Raw genomic sequence first — 18,542 nt, 5'->3', positions numbered from 1 at the left:
GAATATTTTTCTCTCTTTCTTATTACTCTGAGCGAGGTGACTTTCCTAATTGCTTTGCTTAAGTGTATGTCAAAATTTACTTCATTCCTTGACTTGGTTGGCAGTGGCAGGCAGGAGCATGGCTGGGAACATGCCTGGTAGTAGAGAGAGTTAGCCTCAGAAGTGAGATGTGAATGCAAACAGACATAGCGACCAAAGGAACAGAATTGAATGCCCAGAAATAAACCCGCACAGATATGGCCAGCTAATACTGGACGAGGGAGCCAAGAACACTCAACGAGGAAAGCATAGTCTCTTTAGTAAATGGTATTGGGAAAACTGGATATTCACATTAAAAAAAAAAAGGAATGACATTAAACCCCTGTCTTACATCATACGCTGAAATTAACTAGAATTGGATTAAGGACTTACACATATGACCTGAAACTGTAAAACTTGTGGAAGAAAACATAGGGAAAAACTCCCTGACACGGGTCTCGGCAACGCTATTTTGGATGTGATGCCAAAAACACAAGTAACGAAAGCAGAATCAATAAGTGGAGTGGTACCACATCCAACTGAAAAGCTCTTGCACAGCAAAAGAAACAATTGACAAAATGAAAAAGCCTAGGGAATGGCAGAAAATATTTGCAAATCGTGTATCTGATAAGGGGTTCATATCCAAAATATATAAGGAACTTAGACAACTCCATAGCAAAAATAAATAAATAAGTAAGCCAATTTAAAAAGGGACGGAAGAAAATAGAGATTGTTTTCTGAAGAAAAAGTGACAAACAAGTACACACAAAGGTGCTCAACATCACTAGCCATCAGGGAGATGCAAATCAAAACCACGAGGAGATACCACCTCATATCACCTATCAGAATGGCTGTTATTAAAATACAGGAAATAACAGACCTTGCTGAGGATGTGGAGAAAAGGGACCCCTTGTGCCCTGTTGGTGGGAATGCAAATTGGTACAGCCACTGTGGAAAACAGTATGGCAGTTCCTCAAAAAATTAAAAATAGAACTACCATCTGATCCAGCAAGCCCATGGCTGGGTATTTATCCAAAAGAAACAAAAACTCGGGGTTCATTGCAACATTATTCACCAAAGCCAAGACATGGAAACAACGTACATGTCTATCAACAGATGAATGGATAAAGAAAATGTGGGTATTATAAATATAAAATATATAATGGAATGCTATATAGTATCTATAATAGAATGCTATTCCGCCATTAAAAAAAAAGAAAGAGAGAGAAATCCTTCCATTTGCAACAATATGGATGAACCTGGAGGACAGTATGCTAAGCGAAATAAGCCAGACAGAGAAAGACAGATGCCCTATAGCATCACTCGTATGTGGGATCTAAAAAAATATGTCAAACTCACAATAACAGAGAATAGAACGGTGGTGACCAGGGGCTGAGGGATGGAGAAAATGCGATGTTGGTTAAAGGGTATAAACTTCTAGTTATACGAGAAATAAGTTCTGGGGACCTAATATACCGCATGCTAACTATAGTTAACAATGTTTGATGACATACTTGAAAGTTGCTATGACAGGAGAACATAAACATTATCACCATAACAACAACAACGTGGTAATTCTGTGTCGCGACGGATGTGTTAACCAACCTTACTGTGGTAAACATTTCATAATATGTACCTGTATCAGATCATCACCTTATACACCCTAACTTTACAAAATGTGTATGTCAATTATATCTCTGTAAAGCTGAGGACAAAAAGGAAAGAGGTGAACCGTGGCCTGGCTGGGGGGACCTGGGAGAAGCAGCCTCATGCTGAGCCAGAGTCCAGAGTTCATGGTATAGTCCAGCCATTTTGCTTTCTGTCTCATAAAATGAAAATGTTAAAAGGGGCACGCTTACACAGATCATCCTCGACTTAAGTCCCGACAAACCCATCACGAGTTGAAAATATAAAGTTGAAAATACATTTAATACATCTGACTCACTGAACTCCTAGCTTGGCTTCACCAACCTGACGTGTGCTCAGAACACAACATCCAAAAACTGCTGGCCACACGCTACCCCGTAGGGTATCGGTTGTTTACCCTCGTGCTCATGCGACTGGCTGGGAGCCCCACCCTAGAATGTGTGTTTAAGCAACACCCCCAGGAGACACACGTGCGTGGTGAAGGCCAAGGTGCCCTGTGGGACGATGGCCCGAGAGAGCCACCTGAAACAGTGTTCTGGGTACAAAGACAAGGGCACAATTACTCTGCCGGGCGTGTCCTGAGCTGCTTCCAGAAAGAAATGTCTGTCCTCTGAGCTGGGTTGGAAGGGGTTTAGAGATGGAAGGGAGGACATTCCAGGCAGGGGGGACAGAGGGAGCAGTCACGGAGACGTTAAAGAGCATGAGTGGGGGGTCGGCATGTGGGGGGCTCGAGAACTGCAGGTGGGAAACGAAGTTCCAGAAACCTGGCTCAGGTGTTTCTCACCTGAGTGGAGGCACCATTCCTCTACCCCAGCGGTCCCCAACCTTTTTGGCACCAGGGACCGGTGCTCCTAGGAGAATCTGATGCTTGATGATGAGGTGGAGCTGAGGCGGTGATGCTGGCTCTGGGGAGCGGCTGCAGATACAGATGAAGCTTCCCTCGCTGGCCCGCCTCTCACCTCCTGCTGTGCAGCCCGGTTCCTAACAGGCCACAGATCGATACCGGTCCGCAAATGTGCCCACTGCAGAACAGCTCAGGGGCCTTGTTTCCATTAGCGCTGTGAAGTGGACTCTGCTCCATCAATCTGGACTGGGACTCTGTAGTATGTCACCACTTCGGCACAAATTCTGTGCCAGCATTGTGCTGGGCACCTTACCTGCTTTATTTTATTTATTCTTAAGGACAACTCATCGAGAAGATTCTAGAATAGCAGAGTGGCGAAGAGCATGTACACTGGAGCCTGACTGCCAGGGTTCAAATCCCAGCTTCATTACTTATTAGCGATATCCTTGGAAAAGTTACAGTTAATTTCCTTACCTATATCTCAAATTCCCTCTTCTACAGAATGGAAATGATAGTGTGGACTTTGGCAGGTTGCTGTGAGCATGAAATACATCACACAGAGTTCAGTGCCTTGACACGTGGTGAGCTTTACATGTGACAGTTGTTGCTATTACTCTTATTATCCCCATGGAACAGATGAGGAAACTGAGGTGCCGAGAACTTAAGCAACTTTTCCAAAGTCACACAGATCATTATACTCCACTACCTCCACGAGGATCCCCCGTGAGCTGCCCCCTCTATCTCCCACTTAGCGCGATTGGAGACCCCTTACATTCGGCCCACAATCTCCAACCTCATCATCATCCCCTTGTTTCCCCCGCCCAGCTCCCTCCCACCTAACGGAAAGCATCTCACCTGCACGTGCCTCTGGGTCTGTTACAGCCACCACACCTTTGTGCAGACTCTTTCCTCTGCCCAGAACGCTCACCGCTGCCTCATCTCTGTCCACCCAGATTGCATCTTTCAAAGCGAGGGCCAAATAACAGCTCTGCTTGAGACTCTGACTGGAGGAACCCCTCCCCTGCATTCCTATGGCACCCCCGTCCTCAGTCTGCCCACTTCTAACATTCATTACATACCTCGAACCACAAGTGGCTGCCATAATATCTGCTTTCCCCTTAGTGCCATCAAGTGAGTGCTCCAGTCTCGTGGCAATTACAGAAAAGGACATTGGTCTGCAAGGCTGGCCCGGGCCTTTCCTGGCATGCGTGACCCTCCCCCTCAGGATCCTGTCCCTGGCCTTGGGCTCTTACTGTCTCTTGATTCAGCTCAGGGTTTCTCAGCCTCAGCACTACTGACGTTTGGGGCTGGATCATTCTTTGTCGAGGGGGCTGCTTTGTGCATTATAGGATGTTTAGCAGCATCCCTGGCCTCTGCCCACAGGATGCCAGTAATAATCCCCCTCCCTAGTTGTGACAGCCAAAAATGTCTCCAGTTATGGCCAAATTGCCCCCAGGTTAAGAACCATTGGTAGCCAGAATTCTCCACCACCACCACTCCTAGGTGACCAGGATGAGAGAGGGGATGACTTCAGCACAAGAAGCTGCAGAGGGGAGGTTGAAACCCCCAGCCTGTGTGCAGGGAGCTCTCATAGACCAGGAAAGGTGGCCTGGCGAATGAGAGGGAGCCGGCCTAGCTCCTGCCCGTCATTGCTGGGTACAAATGTGGTCTCTCTTCAAGAGAAGCCGGATCCTGTCTTTGATGGGAAACCTGATTCTTAAATGTTGGCAACTACTGTGAAGTTTTTAAGAACATTGTGGGAAAAACAAAATATGTCTGTGAACCAACGGCGGGCAGCTGGCTGCCGATTTTGCAACCTTTCCTGTAGACCAAGCTTCTGTCCTAGAAGCTTCAGGCAGCTCAGGCCATCCCAGAGTCCACTGGTCCCCATTCTCTCTGCAGTCATTTATGTCTTAGACTCCATGCACAAACCTCATGCTAGGCCTCTGACCCAGGCAGTCCCTGCCCAGGTGGGCCACTCCAACACCCCTCAGAGACCCAATTCCAAGAAGTTAAAATTCCCAGGGGAGAGAGAATATGGGAAGTGCCCCAGGAAGGGGGTCAAGAAGCCTGAGCTCGTGCCAGCTCTGGCATCAATTTGCTGTGTGACCTTGGGCAATCGCTCCCTCTCTCTGGACTTGGGTTTCCTCCTCCGTCAAATGTTCGTAGGATAAAGAGAGAGAAAGGAGGTTGGATGCATGCTCTCTGCTCCTGGGACTTGAATGAGCGTTTCCCCGCGGTAGCGCGGAGCCCCGACTCTGTTTGCCCAGTGCTCAGCAGGCATCTTTGTCCTCTGACCCGGGCATGGACAAGCTGGCTCTGCCTCCCAGCTCAGGCATCCTGCATGTCAGGAGTGGGGAGTCTGGGTTGACCCTGGTGGTTTTCTGCTCTGTGCAGTTAGGTTAATGAGGCTGGGGGCTGCTTCAAGGGTCAAACCTACCCTCCTTTTACTGGGAAGGGTCAAACCTACCCTCCTTTTACTGGGAAGGGTCAGCCTTTTGGCCCCTTAGGTCCTGATGGCGAAGCTCTGGGATAGTGAGACCGTCCCCCTTCCAGGAGGGCTCGGGTGGGCAAAGCCCACCCCTGGCCTGTTTACAGCCCCTAGGTCGGTTTCCCAGCAGGTTCTGTGGCTGTGAGGAGCCTTTGTTAGGCTGGCAGGAGTGGAGGCGTCTCGGAGGTCTTTTTATCTGCCCTCCTAATTGTATAAATGGGCAAACTAAGACCTAGGGAGAGAAAAGGGTCTGCCCAAGGTCACTCAGCTGACAGAACAAACACCCACATCTCCTTACTCCTCGTCCAATGTTCATTCTGATCCAACTCATTGGGATCTCCTGGGAGTGGGCACTGGTGAGATATACAAGACAGACAGACAGACAGACGGACAGATGGACCCAGGACAAACACTGACTTTTTCTGTCGCTAACTGCAGCCTAAGACCTGTGGTGGTGAATCCCATGCCTCGAGCACACAAGCAGGGCATTCGCCTGAGTGAGTGGGGCAGGCGTAAGACGATAGGGAGCAGTGGGGCTCACGGGGGATTGGGAGTGGGGGGCACGCTGTTATCATGTGGGATGGAATGGGAGTTCACTATTACCAGACCTCCTGATTTTTCCAAAATAAAATATCTGCATTTCTTGGTATAAATTATCCTTATTTTAAAATGTTGGCAGCTAGTTTTTTAAACGTTTGTCATTGGAGAGCTAGGAAAAGAAAACACAGTCACAAACCACACTCGGTTCCAGGGCCCCCCATTTGCAGCCTCTGCTCCTTCTTTTACCCTGTTTACTCTGCTTAAAATGGGTATAAAAACAGCGCCCCTCTCGCCCCGGGCAGCCGACTGATTAAATGAGATGACGCCACCAGGGCGCCCTCATAGCCTGGCACCCACAGTAAATAGTAGCTCTTGTTATTAAGACATGGGACACTTTTCTTAGGAGAAACGAGAAGGGGCTGGTTACATTTAACACAGGGCAGCTGCGAAGCCCTGGGCCAGAACTTGGGACCTTTCCGTCTATCCACACATTCGAGCGTGCGTTTGCCTTGTGCCTGGTACTGCAGGCATACGTCAGTTTAAGACCCGTCCCTGCCTTGAATTTACCAGGAAGGGGAGGCGAGCAGGATTAGGTCCACCCGGCAGCTCATGGGGCTGTCCTTCATTCCAGGAATCCCTGAGTGTCCCTCCCCTGGGCCCCTGATTTGAGAGAAACAACCCACGTTCAAAGTTCAGGTCTTTAGAAACAAGAATGAGCTCCTTTCACATTTAGCAAAACATATTTTTTGCTTGTTTATTTCAATGAGAAATTTCAGGGCGAAGGTGCCAGTCCTTCCTACGTCTCTGTTTGACAAATCTGCCTCCTGAATCCAGTTACAAAGATATTTCAAGGACAGTTCTGGGGAAAGAAAAATTTAGAACAAATTCTAATTAGTCCCGTTGGGACTAGGGGCCATTGCAGACTTCTGCCCTGGGAACCCGGACACCAGGGCCTTTGGTTACTTCCTCAGTGCAGAAATGTCTGCCTTCCGCCTTAGGCTCTGCCCACACCGGGGCAGCTGGGGGCAAAGTCAGTCCCGTTCCTGCTTCGCTGGGGGGCACGGGGAGGGGAGTGGCTGCAGCCACAGAACCCCCTCATCTGTTTGTGTGGTGCCGATGGAGGCCCTGCGGGCTCTGCCACTGGAATTGGAGAAGCCCGAGTCCCTCTGGCTGACGTGCCCCGTTCTGGTGGGCCGGCGGGCAGGCAGGTAAAGTCTGTAATTACAGGAAAGCAGCCGTGGGCGTGTGCAGACAGGCCTCCTCGAGCCCAAGCAGGAGGCCTCCTGACAAGGGAGGGCCCCAGAGTTTGGACTCTGGGTACAGAAAGCCATCGGAGTGGAGGAGGAGTGGTTATGTAACTATGACACCATGGCCACTGAGAAAGTGACTTTGCTACGCTCCACTGCCTCATTCCTCCCAGGCAGGAGGGCATGAAGACCTAGCAGCCCTTCCGCTAGGCACGGAGGTGGCCCTCAGCATCAGGGCTACCTGGAGGGGTGTTAAAACAGACTGTCAGACCCACCCCCTGAGTTTCTGACTCAGGAGTAGGGGGGTGGGGCAGAGAATTTGCATTTCTCATAAATGCACCGGGATGGTGCTGAGGCAGCTGGTGCAGAGGCCACGCTTTGAGAACCAGTGCTCTAGGGCTTAGTGAAGTCAGTCTGCCTGGGCTTCTGGTTTGCTGTGTGCCCCAGGGCAAGTATCTGAGCCTCTCTGGACTCTTATTTTTCTCAGAAGGAGAAGTCACCTTTGTCTTTGAATGACTAAACCCTGCCTCTGTTTTGAGATGCCTAATTACTATTTGCAGGTAGCTCAGAGATCTTCACATGAAAGGCTCAGGCCTTTGCACAGGGTTCATAGCCCACGGTTCCAACTTGCTTGTAGCTGATGTGGGAGCTGAGTTGCTCTAGGAGAAATGGGCACTTTAAGCCTTAAAGGGACAAGCCAAACCAGCGTCTCTGGGCCTCAGCACTCACCCTGCGTGCAAGAATCTTGAAGCTGTTCACTAGTGTGGTCTTTAGGATCCTTTTGTTTCCTTAGGGAGGTGAATGGCGGAGGCTTACCACCGATAAGGTATCTATGGCATGGAGAGTACAATCACAGGCATATATCTGTCCTCCTTCCTCATCTTAACATCCAGGGGGACTGTCAGCGCCCTACATATGCTGGGGTCCTGCTGCCTCTCTCCAAAGAACCAAGGACAGGAGTTGACTCACAGCAGATGCCAAGTGCAGACAGACCAAATGAAACGAACGAGCAAATGAGCAAGGGGCTCTGTTACCGAACGGGCCCCAAAGCCCCGCTGCCTGTCTGTCTGTCTGTCTGGTCCTCTGCAGTCATGTGGGTTTTCCCACCTATGGTCTCCCTTGTTCCTTGGGGAGATAAGCAAATATTCTTACCCCCATTTCACAGGTGGGGAAACTGAGGCTCCAGGAACATGGCCTGACTAGCCCGACTTTACTATTAAGTAAAGGGCAGTTGCAGAAAGAAAAGTGTAGAAACCCATGCTGTAGAGCTGTAGACCCTCACAACAGCCTCTCCCGAGTCTGATCAGTTTTATGTTTCATGTCTCTAGACGAGCCGTCCTGCAGTAACGGCAGTGGAAACAGAGCTGAGAGATATGGGAGCTATTAGGAATCAAGGTCCTTCCTGGTTCTGGCGGGAAGGTGGGGAGGGGGCAGGACCAGCAGAGAGGCACGGAGGAGTGCTGGAAATACTTCCTTCCTTGCAGAAATTGCCGGTATTCCCCGGGGGCCTGCCTCGGGCCCTCTTTGTGTTACCTGCTGGCACACCGCAGATGCCCATGGCAGGGTGGACTCCGCTGCACAGCAGTTTGCCTCCGAAGCCCAGTACAGTGCCTGGCACATGGTTGGTGCCCGATCAGTATTTGTTGAGTGAATGAATGAATAAATGAAGATTGACATGGTTGAAGTACTGAGTCCAAACTTTCCAGCTGCATGATCTTAGGCACACAATTATTATAATCATGATTTTGCAGTTGAAGAAATTGATCCTATAAGTCTCAGTTTCTTCAAATGCAAAATCATGATTATAATAATTGTTATAATAATAAACAATGGCATACTAATTAGGAGAATAGGCTCTGGAGACAGAACTGCCTGCATCTGAATCCTGGCTCTACTGTATACTATTATGCGACGTCGGGCATCCTACTAAACCTCTCTATTCCTTGATTTCCTCCCTGATAAAGTGAGGATAACGATTGTACAGGAATTAAAATAAGCAATATATGTAAAGTGCTTCATCCGATATTACTAATAACTCTTAACGATGATGGTTCTACCTCTGCGCGTTAGTAAATGAAGTGATGACATTTACCTAGCAGAGTGCCTGGCACGGAGCTGGAAGTGCTCAATAAACAGTAACCGTTATTCTTATCTTTGACATTCACTAGCCCATGCCCTCCGTGTCTCTTGAATCATACATAGGAAATAGAATCACAGGGTCTCAAAACTGCGATGATGGGCATAGAGGTCCCATTCCCAGAAGCCACCAACACAGGGTTCAAGAGCTCCAGTTGGGGGAGGTGAAATACCACCAGTGGCCATCGGGGGCAGCAGAGGACCCATCCCGCCCAGCCGCGGAGGGTTCCCTGAGTCCCATCTTTAGGAAATAATATAAACAGAGTTGGCCACTCCATTCTGTAACTGTGATGTGGGAAGGGTTTCCCGAGAGGACACCCCTCTCTTCTAAGGGTAGACTCCCAACCCTACGAGTATCAGTCACGTTATCTTAGGTAAGTCTCTTTGTCTCCTTAAACCTCAGTTTTCAAATGTGGAATTTGGGGATAGGGTGGTTTGGAGGGTTGAATGAGCTAGAAAGAACAGTCCCTGGGGCAAGGTGAGTGTCAGTGACACCCGTTGCCAAGGTAGCATCATGGTTATTGGCATGGACTCTGCAGCCAGACTGCATAAGCTTGAGCCCTGCCTGCATCGCTCACTGGCCAGGTGCCTTTGGGTAAATGACTTGACTTCTGTGACTGTTTCCTCCTCTGTAAAATGGGGTGATAATAAGAGTACATGTACCTTTTAGGGTTGTTGGGAGGATTAAATGAATGTGGAGATCAATACAGTAAGTGCTATCTTTGTAAATGTTTGCCAGTATTATTATTATAAATCATAGTATTTTTGATGTTACTGTTTTCATTCTGAATAGGCTGCAACATTTTAACTTTCTGCAGAAACCTCCCTGCTCGACATGAACTTCCCAAAAAGGGACTTGGAGGAGGTAGGAGAGATGCAGCCCTGAATAAGGAAGGACTTTTTTCCTTTTGTTGCAGCTGAGAATCTAACTTGGGACCCAGGACAGTGTGACAGGCAGGGCACAAGGCCAGCTGCACTCTGTGTAAGATGCTTCTATGCTTGGCTCCGGGCTAAGCCCCGTACCTCCAGGGTGGGTCCTCTGGAAGCCCCCAGAGGGGATTGGGATCTTTGTCAGGGCATTTGGGCTCCAGAAAGATCATCGAAGAGTACCAGTGAGCCTGTGACAGGCACACAAAAGTCTCCAGCCAAGAAGGCCTCACCAGGACAGATGGCAGGATGGACCTTGGATAAAATCCTGTTTCCCCAGGGCAAAGGTATAAGTGGGTTTGAAGGAAAACTCCAGTCTAATCCTGCCCATTGCACCTGTGCCCCAGGGTCCCACTGAGATGGCCAAGGGAAGATCAGCACCATCCCCGCTGGTGGCCTCCACCACAAAGGCATCCCAGGATCTGCCAGAGGGCTTCCAAGAACTTTGAAGTGGCCAGGAATGGATCGAAGGCTGCAGATGTCCATGGAGATAGCAGGCAGCGTTCATCTGGCTTAGAAGCAATGGGCATTGTCACTTGGGCCTCTTCCAGAAACGTCCTTCAAGCCCATTTTTTGAGTTTACTTTGTGTCAGCCACCATTCAGAGTTCTACAGGTGCCTCTTGTCATTGAAACCTCCCACTACAACCCTATAAGGTAGTAGCCGTGATCATCTCCATGTCATAGATGAAGGGCCTGAGGCTTCCAGGGGTGAAATCATTCATCCAGCATTATACACTAGTAAGTGTCAGAGCCAGGATTTGAGTCCTAGTCCCTCTGCCTCCAGAGAATGTGTCCCCAGCCTCTTGGGGCGGATAGCCTCCAAGGTGGCCCTCAGTAATCCCTGCCTCCTGGTAGTCACACCTTCTTGTAATCCTACCCCCCCAACCCCCGCAAGTGTGGGCGTGACCTAGTGACTCATTTCTGAGGAACAGAACTGGGAAATGGTGATGGATGTCATTTCCAAGTTAGGTTACAAAGAGACAGTGGCTTCCATGTTGTGCACACCCTCTCTCGCTCTTCCCTGGAGCCTTCTGAGGAAGCAAGATGCCGCTTTGTGAGTCGATCTATAGCTCCATGGCACGGAACCGAGGATGGCCTCTGGCCAACAGCCAGCGAGGAGCCGCAGTTCTCAGAGCAACAACCCACGAGGAACTGAATCTTGCGAGAGCCACATGAGTGAACTTGGCGATCGATCCTCCCCAATTCAAGCCTTGCGTTGACGCCAGCCCCAGCCAACACCGTGGCCGCAGCCTAATCAGCCACTCTGGATTCCTGACCCATAGACACTGAGAGATGAATAAATGCTGGTTGTTTTAAACCACAGTGTTTGGGGGGTGATTTGATACACAGCAATACGTAACTAACACACTTGCTGTCACTACTAGCAACACACACAAAACATACCTACACAACAACCATGAGAAGGATTAAAAAGACCGACTCGACCACAGCAGGCAGAGCTGGGAAAGCTCTCCTCACATCCGCTGACCCAGCCTTTCATCTTCCTTTTCCTGGTGAGGATGCCCAGATGCGTGGACAGAAAGGCCCTCTTCCACAGTCGCACACGAGCTAGGGGGGACCTGGCGTTGCCATTGGGGTCTCCAGAACCCCTAGGAACTGTTTCCAGGAGTTCACGAGGGTGTTGCTCACAAAACTTCATATTGCTAGGAATCCAGAGTCACTACCCTGTCTTTGCTCCAGGTGTTTGGAGAGCGTACAGTAATGTTGGTTGGAAGATCTCAGTAAAACTTCTACAAATACTGAAACCGTGACCAAGAAAAACAAAATACCTGAAAAATATTCCGGTGGGCTCAACTATTCAACCAGATACCAAATATAGCGGGGTCCTGTGATGCGATGTTTCTGGTTTTTGTTCCTTAAGCCAACTATTTCTTGTCATTTTCTCCTATAATCTAAAGGAGATTCCCCTAGGAACGAGGGAGCATGGTGAATGGGAATTGCGCTGACCCCTTGTGTCCCTGTCCCCAGCCTCCTTTGTGTTTTCTTTGGTGGCCTGAGGTCAGGGTCATGGGGACATTGTCTGGCCTCAGAGCTTAGAACCAGAGCAGACTCCCCACCCTCTGGCTGGTCGGCCCATTTCCCCGCTGCCCTGAATCCCCTCTGTTCCTTACTGGATGGGGATGGTTCCTGCAGCCTCTCCCCACCCCCAAATCCTCCCTTCCTGCTGTCTTGCAGAGGCTTGGGGAAGGAGAGAGTGAGCCAAATCCCAGGCCCAGCTGTCTCCAACATCAATTCCCAGCATCCCCCAGAGACGCTGGGAAAATCATCTGGGAATAGGACCAGCTACATAATTTGCAGATCCCAGTGCAAAATGAACACGCGAAGCCCCTACTTAAGAAAACAATTAAGAATTTCAAGGAAATGACAGCAGCACTTTAACCCAAGCTCAGAGCCCTTGTGCGCAGGTTGCATGCTCGGTAGCTGGCCTGGTCTTGGGGTCTCCAGTAAAACCCACTCCAAGTTATCCTTCCTGGGGGGCCCGCCAAGCTGTTTGGGGCAGAAAATGAGTTGTCACTTCTTGGATCTTCGGATCTCCTGTTGCAGAACTGAGCAGCAAACATCTCCTGGGCCCAGGGTATCCTCATAATCAGAAACATACCTCAAGGAAGAAATACCTCCCACCCAAGGCAGATGATTTTCTGGAAGGCTGCAGGCTGCCGCTGCTGCCAGAGTTTTGCCTGCTAGCAGAGTTGCGAGCAGAGAGGCCGAGAGCCTGAAGCTGACAGGGGGAGGCCTGGACAGTCTGAGAACCCCCAGAAAGCTGGAGAAGGTGGGCCCAACTGCCTTGTGATGTCCTGGTCCTGAGTTTGGGGGTACAATACACAGCCAGGCCAAACTTGGCTGAGTGAGGAGAGCAGCGGAAATTCACCAGGGCTGTGTGCTTGAGAACCGGCTTGGATCATTGAAATGCAAGTAGAAAGCATGTGCAGAACTTCCGAGAGGTTGCAGAGGGGACCCATGAGGGTCGCAGTGTGCGTGGCAGCCCATGGACTAGGTAGAAACTTCTAGATGTATTGTCTTCATTGTTCTTTCTCCCTCTCCTTTTCCTTCTCTTCTTTCTTCGGTTTTAAAGAGTTGCCAACATTTCATACTTAGATTTCTCATAAAAATTCATATTCCTAGTAGCTCTAAAAAATAAAATAGAACCTCCCATAACGCTAGAGCCGCATTCTTACATGATGACAATCTATACTGCCTCCTCTACGGGGGCTGGTGGCCTCTGGTTTGCCACAGTCCCCACCGCTCCCTGAAATCTCCCTGACACAGAATCCAAGTGACATGCTATGTACTCGTACCTGTGCTGCTGTTTTCTTGTCATGGAGTTAAAAGGAAAGTGTATGACTCTATCAAAAGTGAAAAAACAGGAGGTCGACCAAGAAATATGACAAAGAGCATGTTGCTTTGTGGAAGCGAAGGGCATTCCTCCGCGTTTAACATGCAAAGGGAATCTGAGTCAAAAGAACACAACCTAGATGCTATTGTGAAGTGAACCACAGCGGTCCCTGCATAGCCCACCTCGGTCATTCATGTCCCCGGCTGGGTCCCCGAAAGCGTGGAAACAGACTCCTGGACCAGATGTCTCCAGAATGCAAGGGCAGTTTCAGCTTCCCACCCACCAGGGTTCAGAGTGATCTTTGATTTATTGTGTTCTGCCTGTTATCCCAGCAAAGGCATGGGACTGGGGGGTGGGGGTAGGGGGGTTCCCAGCGTCTCCTCTCACTTGCTGTGGAGTCGGTTTCCTTCCCCCAGAGTGGAGTGGATGTTTAACTCCATGGATAGTTTTCTTCCCCAGCTGGGAGCACCATCAGCATTTGGCATAGTGGTCAGCCCCCCACTGGGCAGTCAGGGTTCCAGTTAGACAGGGGAAGGGAATCCGAGGCAGCCCAGTGGACCTCCACAGCTGGGCCGGTTTCCCAGTCATTGGGAGGGTGAGGAAGATGGGGGGGTGGGTAGGAGTTTAGAAGACCATAAGGGATGGTGGTCAGGCCACAGAGTTTGCTGACAGGTGGGGCTCCTCACCCACGGACAGGAAAGGGACAAAGTGAAAAGTTTTAGAGACCTGGTGAGGAAAGTAATTCAGTTCCCGCAGCGTCTTGGAAAGCCACATGCCAGTGACCTAGAAATTCCCAGAGTTCTGGCCTGGGCCAGTGGGAGCCAGAGCTTACTGAGCCCGACCTGGGAAGAGTGGGGTGCGTGCCGCCTGGAGGGGGAGGCTGGAGACGGCATGGAGAGTGTGTGACTCCTTACCTGGCTGTGTGGCCTCCGCCTGCTGTGTCTACAGTAGGGGTAGTGGGGGAATCAGACCTGCCTCCTGGGGCTGCAGGGAGGTAATTAGCCCTTCTGAAGAGCATCGTAATCTCCAGATCAAAGGGGGCTCAGAGGTGCAAACTCACTTGACAGCAAGTGAAAACTGCCAGCCCCTGGAGCACCCACTCCAGTGGGTGGGTTCAGGTGTGTAGACCCTCCAAGGTACCACCTCCTACAGGGGCTTGGCTGGCCTAGTAACTAGCCCTCTACCCACTAGGGAGGTCCAGGCCCTGGCCTCCCCTAGGAATCACCTCACCTGCTGTAGAAGGGAGTTCATAAGGGGTGCTGACGTGTGGGGTGGGAATTGCTGTTGCCCCATGTTATAGATGGGGAAACTGAGGCTTGAGGAAGTGAGACACAGGGCCTTCTCACCAGCTCACCACCGCCTCATGGGTATGGGCCGTGTCTGTTCTCCGTGGGTACAGCGAATGTCCTCAGCTGTATATTCGCTTAAAGCATGACTGGTCACACACTACGGGTGAGTGGCCCTCCCCGCTTTGCCTGCCCACTCTTTCTGCCCTCTCCCGGCCAGTTACTAGGACTTCAGTTCTTCAGCCAGGCTGTCACACGGGTGTCAGAAGAGTGGAGGGAGATAAGCTAACTGGGGTGCCAAGCAGCCACCCTCTTGATGCGCTCACTTGGGGCTTTTCAAAGACCTGAGTCCCGGCCTGTTGGTTCCGACCGCTGTGACACTGGTCATCTTTCTCACCCTCCGTTTCCCCGGGAATAGCCATGTTGGGGATGCACCGAGTGGTCAGGCCCTGGCACACAATGGGGCGAGGCGCTGGGGCGAGCCTGGGCGCCGCGGAGGGGCCGGGGGCGGGGCGGGGGCGGGGCGCGGGCGGGCCCGGGGCGGGGCGCGCGGCGGGGCCTCCGCAGCCCGGAAGGAGCGGGAGGAGGAGCCGCGGAGTGAGAGTCGTCCCCACGTGAGAGGCTCCGCGGCCGAATTCCTCGCGTGCAGCAGTCGCCGACTGCCCGGCGTCCGGCCGGACGGAGAGCCTTGGTCCGGCGCGCGCGGGCCGCCGGCCGGGAGGCGGGAGCGGAGCTCGGCTGCGCCCCGATGCGGCGGTGGCCCAGGGCGCTGTGAGACGGGCGCCCGCGGTCGGAGCCCCCCGCACCGCCTCGGGCAGCAGCCCCCGGGCACGCGGCATGCGGGCGGCCGACTCGGGCACCTGGGAGCGCGTCCGCCAGCTGGCGGCGCAGGGCGAGCCGGCGCCTTCCTGCGCGGCGGGGGCCGGGCCGGCGCGCCCCCCGGGACCCGCAGCCTGCGAGCGCTGTGCAGACGCGGCGGGGCCCGGCAGCCGGCCCCGCGCCGGGGCGCCCTTCGTCCGAGAGGATGGCGACCGCAGCCAGCCGGGTATGTGCGAGCCGGGAGGGGCGGCGGCGCGGCCGCAGGCCTGGGAAGCCGCCGGGGCTGGGCGCGCGGGGGCGCTCCCGCCTGGGGCCCGGGCGCCGCTGGTGGCAAAGTTCTCGCCGTGCGCCGAGCCCAGAGCGCGGGGCGCGGGGCTGGGGGAGACGCGCGCGACGCGGAGTTTGTTCCTCGGCGTGGGGCCGAGGCTTTCCCGCCGAGCACCCCCGAGTGGGCTGCAGAGGGAGGTCAAGGCCACGCTTGCTGGGGCTATAGGGTCCCGCGGCTCCTGGAGACCCAGCTCTGGGCAGGACCCCGCGCCTGCTCTGGGGAGCGTGAGAAAGGGGCCAGCCCCGCTCCAAGTTGGCGAGGCCCCTTGGGACCGCACCTGTAACCCATCTGGTAGCCCCATAAAGTGCCAGGAGAGCACTGCTTTACCGCCGCCCCTTCGAGAGGAAAGTAGTGATTCCCATTTGCTGGGAGCGAAGAGTTTCTCGTACACTTGAACGACGGATGCAGAAAGAGAAATTGCAGCGACAAATGCAGTGGTCTAGCTGCGTATCGTTGGCTGATCTGCCCCAAGCGGAGAGCAGCGTCTCCGTGTTAAAGTATGCCGAGTGGGCGCGCCCATTCCATTCTGTTCGCTTCTCAGTTGGTCCGCCCGTAACACCGCCCCGCCCCTCCCCTCGCGCGCAGGTTAGGTCATGGGGGCGAGGCACTGGAACCCCTGGATACTCTCGACTCTACGATGATAGGAAGAAATTTAGATAGAAGACAAAGGACTTCTGAGAAGGGTCTGTCATTAGCAGTGTGAAGTTTGGATACTCGTCCCAGGAAAAATGGGATTGGGGCGCGGGGAGGACAACATGATTATTTATTAGTTCTTGAACACCTTTTGTGTTCCAGTAATTTACATGTAGTGTCCTTAAATCTTATCACAACCCTGGGAGTGAGGCTCCATTATCTCCATAAGGTGAGGGCAGAAAAGGCCAAAGGTTAATCACTTGCCCTGAGTCCCACCGCCCTAAATCTTGGTGCTGGAATTTTAAATTTTGTCTCTCAATTGACACCCTAATGCCTCTTCCAGGCAGCAAGCTTACCAGCTGGGAAGCACCAGGCTTATTTACCTAATTTTTTTTTTTTCTTCCTACGAGAAAAAGAAAAAACAACAGCAAGACCCCCGTTTCCCAGGCTGCCTGTGTTGGTCTCCCCAGGAGATGAAATCCTGGCCAGTCGCAGTTCTAGCCACAGGACCTGGGACTGCCAACCAGCTGGCTCTGATTAGCTGAACTGCTGGTGTCCTGGAGTAGCTGAGGTCTTGGGTCACCAAGTGCCTAGCAGAGCGACGCTGAGCTCTGGAATGAGCTTGAGTCCCTGGACCCTTGGCCTTGGGGCCGGGCCAGCTGGAGACAGCCCCACATCTTCCCCAGCTGCATGGAACGGTTAAGAGTCCAAGACAGCGTGGTGTAAAACAGAGCACAGATGCAGCGAATAAGCAAATGAGAGAGCTTGGGCAAGTATGATCTTTTTGAGACTCAGTTTATGGAGATAATAGTGTCAACTAATCTTTGGATCATTCAGAAGCTGGTGTCTGCAAAGCACCTTGCCTAGTTCATAGTCGATGCTTAATGAATTTTAGGTTGCTGCCCCACTTGTGGGATACCTGTTAGCACCCCCATTGACTCAGTTTCCCATTAGGATGTGATGCTGTCTGCTCCATCACCACCTTCCTGAACTGTGTCAAGATGGCTTTTGTCTGTAGAATACTTGAGTGACCCAAGGCTGACTGTTGTGAGGGTGGAGGTTGTTATTATGTAAACATGTAGAAGATGGCTAGGTGGAGATACATCTATTTACTTTGTGTCTATATAGATTCCATGTATGTGTTGATAATAACAATATCCTAATGACATGGTGTAGCTGAGAACACCTGTCTGAGGTCTGGGGGAGGTTGTTATTCCGGTCTCCCCTTAGGGCAGAGGCAGTGCAGATCTTTCCCAATTTACAGACACCCTAATGCCTCTTCCAGGCAGCAAGCTTACTTGCCTGAAGCAGGATCAAACCAGCAGCTAAACTGGAAAGTTTTGAGTTCTCTCTACTCCATCACCCCTTCACCTTCTGAACTCTGGTTCTTAAAGACCAAATGCAGTTTCTGAGAACTTCCGTGGCGTCCGGGCATTGAGGACAGCCTGTCATGGACATGGGTTCTCAAGCCACTGGCTGTTACAAGGGGATTTCCTCGAGGAGAGAAATGGGAGCTCGCCTGGCTTAGAACCGCGAACCATACTCACTGTTGAAATCAACATTCCAGCCAGGCGGTCAGGGGACTTGCCCCAGGATCCCGGGCACCTTGGTTCCCAGCTGAATGTGATGCTCTAAGTAAGGAGCTAAGTATCCTGTTGGATGACAGAGTGTGGGGAAGGGGAAAAGGACAGAGGATGCTTGTTTGGCAGGATGGAGTCCCAGACATGTCGATATCGCTCATGGGGGGTGTCCTGAGATCGGCAGGGTGACAGGTCCCTGTGCTGGTGACAGCTCTGGTCTCTGGGGTGGGACCACTTCCAGGGGAGGTTACCATAATTTGTGCACAGACTAGGGACCAGAGCAGGAGATGTAGAAATTAGATGCCTGTTCCATCTTTATCTGGTTCTGCCAAGAAACTTAGTGACTCGGTTTCCCTCCTGGTGCTATGGGAATAACTCCCTCTGAGGGGGATATCATTCCAGGGCCCCAGCAAAGTGAACCAGATGCTCCCCGAGGGTTCTTGGGCTAAGAATGTGAATCGTTCCATCCTTGGTTGTCCGTCCATTCAGTTCTATTTCTTGAGCATCTCCCCCTGCCAGGCAGTGTTATAGCTGCCAGGGATACAGCAGCGAACGAGACAACCACAGCCCTTGTTTCCATGGAGCTCATATTCTGTGAGAGGAGATTTCTAGTGGGCAGGTACACACAGGATATGTCAGGGGATGGTAAGTGCCATGCAGAAAAATAAGGCCAGGTGAAGAGTTCACGTG

At 51.8% G+C, this 18,542-nt stretch overlaps 1 protein-coding gene and 1 long non-coding RNA gene across 3 annotated transcripts in view; both read left to right on the top strand.

The window, feature by feature from the left end:
- The first annotated feature begins 6,597 nt into the window (after positions 1–6,597).
- LOC120585796 (uncharacterized) lies at positions 6,598–11,169 on the top strand. Its single transcript, XR_005648520.1, has 2 exons — positions 6,598–6,748; positions 10,198–11,169. It is a non-coding gene; the product is annotated as an uncharacterized LOC120585796 (long non-coding RNA).
- A 3,916-nt stretch (positions 11,170–15,085) lies between these two features.
- LOC120585789 (kazrin) overlaps positions 15,086–18,542 on the top strand; it is a 102,060-nt gene continuing 98,603 nt past the window's right edge. For both annotated transcript variants that reach the window (XM_039842159.1, XM_039842158.1), the window contains exon 1: positions 15,086–15,537. In XM_039842159.1, the coding sequence (XP_039698093.1) occupies positions 15,330–15,537 (208 nt within the window). In that variant the 5' untranslated portion in view covers positions 15,086–15,329. The remainder of the gene's footprint in view (positions 15,538–18,542) is intronic.

This window comes from Pteropus medius, unplaced genomic scaffold, assembly GCF_902729225.1.
Source record: "Pteropus medius unplaced genomic scaffold, Ma_sr-lr_union100, whole genome shotgun sequence".
Lineage (NCBI taxonomy): Eukaryota > Metazoa > Chordata > Mammalia > Chiroptera > Pteropodidae > Pteropus > Pteropus medius.
Note: the sequence above shows the minus strand (reverse complement) of the source record. Positions and strands in the feature narration are given on the sequence as shown.